The sequence below is a fragment of the Hydra vulgaris genome, chromosome 12 (genome assembly GCF_038396675.1).
Source record: "Hydra vulgaris chromosome 12, alternate assembly HydraT2T_AEP".
In the NCBI taxonomy this organism is placed as follows: domain Eukaryota; kingdom Metazoa; phylum Cnidaria; class Hydrozoa; order Anthoathecata; family Hydridae; genus Hydra; species Hydra vulgaris.
This window is the reverse complement of record NC_088931.1, coordinates 18,924,997-18,928,232: the sequence shown is the minus strand read 5'-3', so window position 1 is coordinate 18,928,232 and position 3,236 is coordinate 18,924,997. Positions and strand designations below refer to the sequence as shown.

General features: G+C 29.8%; 1 protein-coding gene across 1 annotated transcript; it reads left to right on the top strand.

The window, feature by feature from the left end:
- The first annotated feature begins 929 nt into the window (after nt 1–929).
- Nucleotides 930–1,733, top strand: LOC136087993 (uncharacterized). Its single transcript, XM_065811629.1, has one exon. It carries the CDS (start codon nt 930–932, stop codon nt 1,731–1,733), a length of 804 nt encoding a protein of 267 aa, XP_065667701.1.
- Nucleotides 1,734–3,236: the final 1,503 nt, after the last annotated feature.

Genomic DNA, 3,236 nt, shown 5'->3' with positions numbered 1-3,236 from the left:
ATATATATATATATATATATATATATATATGTAGATATATATGTATATATGTATATATGTATATATGTATATATGTATATATATATATATATATATATATATATATATATATATATATATATGTATATAGAGATGAATTTCAATATTTACATTTCCGTCGCATGCGCACTAGGTGACAGGAATTCAAAAACCGATTTGCAAACAGTGAACGTTTATTGAACAAATATTTATGTAAATAATCTGCATTGTAACTTAATAAGATTAAAGTTTTTTATAAACTCCTAAAATATAATGCCTGACAGTTGTTGTGCTGTAGGGTGTATGAATAAAAGGATAAAAGGCGATAAAAGCTTGAGTTTTTACCGAATTCCTTTTGGAAATACAGAAGAATCAAATAACAGAAGAGTTTTGTGGTTGCAAGCTTTAAAACGTGAAAACTGGTCAACAAGTATGATTGACAACGCAAGATTATGTAGTAAACATTTTATTTCAGGTAATTAATTAATTTTTTTTGATAACTAGAAGTTTTTATAATGTTATTATTATCTTTGTTTCAAACAATGTTTGTATTTAATTTAACATAACTTCTTTTATTTTGATAAAACAAAAGAAGTTTGCATTTTTATTTTCTCTATTTAGGAAAAAAATCGGACAATCCTAATAGTCCTGATTATGTTCCATCTGTTTTTTTATACAGACAGCAATCTTTTTCAAAAAAACTTCAAAGTATTGAAAGATTTGAAAGAAGCTGTAAAAGAACAAAAAAAATACTGAAGATAATTTATCTCAAACAAGAGCTGAAAATGAAAAGATGTCAGTTAACATGGATGCAGTAACATCTGTTGACCCTTTCAAATTAAATCAAGGTAAATAAGTTGTAACTTAATTTTAAGAAGTTACTTGCGTTATTTGATAAAATAAATGGTTACATGTTTATTTATTTAGAATCTCAGATTGATGATGTTAATTTTGTTGCTGAGCTAGATTCCAAAGTCAAAACGTTGAGTAAAAACAATGTTGAATTAAAGATTACCTTAAACAAAGCCATAGCATCAGCATATGTTTCTCAGTATATTTCATTTGAAAAACTAAAAGATGATAATTCACTTTTATCTTTTTATACTGGTTTGCCAAATGCAAATTTATTTTTGTGGTATTTATCATTATTTAATGATTTTGTAAAACCAATGACAAATATACCAATGGAAGACCATTTATTGTTAATATTAATGAAAATCAAACTTGGATTTTTAAATAAAGACTTGAGCTGTAGATTTGGGTTTTCTGAGTCAACAGTTACTAGAATATATAGAGCTTGGCTTCCAATTATTGCTGAAAATGTAAAGTTTTTAATTGTTTGGGCAGAAAAGCATGTTTTGAGAAGAAATTTTCCAACAAGTTTTCGCAAAAAGTTTTATAATTGTGTCGCGATAATTGATTGTATGGAAATATTTATTGAAAGACCTTTTAGTCTTTATGCTCGAGCCCAAACTTGGTCAAATTATAAAAACAACAACACTATTAAATATCTCATTGGTATAACTCCATCAGGTGCTGTAAGTTTTTTATCACCTGGATGGGGTGGCAGAGTGTCAGATAAAGAGATTACAATTAAATCCGGATTTTTAGAAAAAATAACCCATGGAGATTGTGTACTTGCTGATAGAGGATTTACCCTTGTTGAAGAATTTGCTACACAGGGAGGGATTTTAAAATTACCAAAATTCACCTAAGGAAAAAAGCAAATGTCTTCTGCTGAAGTCGATGAATCACGTCAAATTGCACACGTAAGAATTCATGTTGAAAGGGTAATTGGACGGTTAAGAAAATTTCGAATTCTTTAGAGCATTATCCCAATAACTCAAGTTGATTTACTTGACAATGTAATGGTAATGATAACATCATTAGTAAATATTAACAGTAGTGTTGTTCCTCCAAGCTAATAGGAGTGAAAAACCTTTTTTTCTTAAAAAAATTTTATAAATATAATATATCCTTCAGTTTATTTGTATGCATTCCTTGCAGAACCATTTACCTTTAGGGGCATTTTTTATTTCAATACAACTGTAATGAAACCATCCTATTTTGCAGTTTTTTCCATCGCATCCAATCATTGGGGTAAAAATTGGGCGTTTGCAAATGCAGTATGTTTGATCGGTCAAAAGGTTATTTGGATCATTTTTTCTAGACACTATTTCAGGTAGTAAGAATTTTAAAAATATTGTTGTCAACTTTGTTTCCAGTTTTTCACAAAAAACCTTATCAATTGGAACATTAATTAACATTGTATCGTTTTCATTTTTACCTTCGGTCCAATTGTAAAAATGGCAGTATGCAGTATTAGTAACATACATTTCTTGCTGCACTTGAAAGTAATACCGGTGTGTTTTCTTTACTGTATTGTCAAAATTTACAGGAAAATCCGTATCAGTTTTCCAATTTTCTAACCCTTCTCTATATTTATATGGGCACTTAATTTCAACTACCCCTGAACCATGACAATCACAACACACCATACTATCAGGTGAAGCACCAAGGCATGGATTTTTGTGAAGAACATGCAATCCAGTTTCTGTAACAACTATATTGGTATGCGTTTTCGCGACTAGTTGCTTGTAAGAATTTATGGCTTTAGTCTCCATTTTTTTACCACAACTCGTAGGTTTTGTAATGATTTCTGCACTGTATTGCATCACTGTGTTTATAAACGACTTAGGGTATTTATCAACGTTTATGTTATAAGCAATTTTCGATAACGATGCGGTTATTCTACCTGCCCTGTGCAACTTCCAGATTCTGCTAGCACTTTAAATCTTTGTAACTTGAAGTAAATTGCTGTACATGTTAAAACTCTAAGTGATTTTGTACTCCTCGTATGATTCTGCGCAATATTTTGTTAAGGTGGAATATTCAAAATTAATTGCTGCAGGCAAATATAGTGAAGTAAGTGGTTCCGGCAAATTATATTCATTGTAACTGTCATCCTCTTCTGCAGTATCTGTATCACTACAATGTTCTTTGCTTTCATTTTTAATGTCTACAGACTGAAGAATAGCAGCATTCTTATACAATTTTTTGAGTTCTAACAACTTTTTTTTTTTACTATCTGCCATGCATTTGCAATTTGCTGTTAAAATCCAGCCATTAACTTTATTTATTGCTACCCACACATCGTAACATTTCTGCTTCTTTCCTTATCTTTGACTTGGAAGCACCTAAGACAAATTAAACGTCGC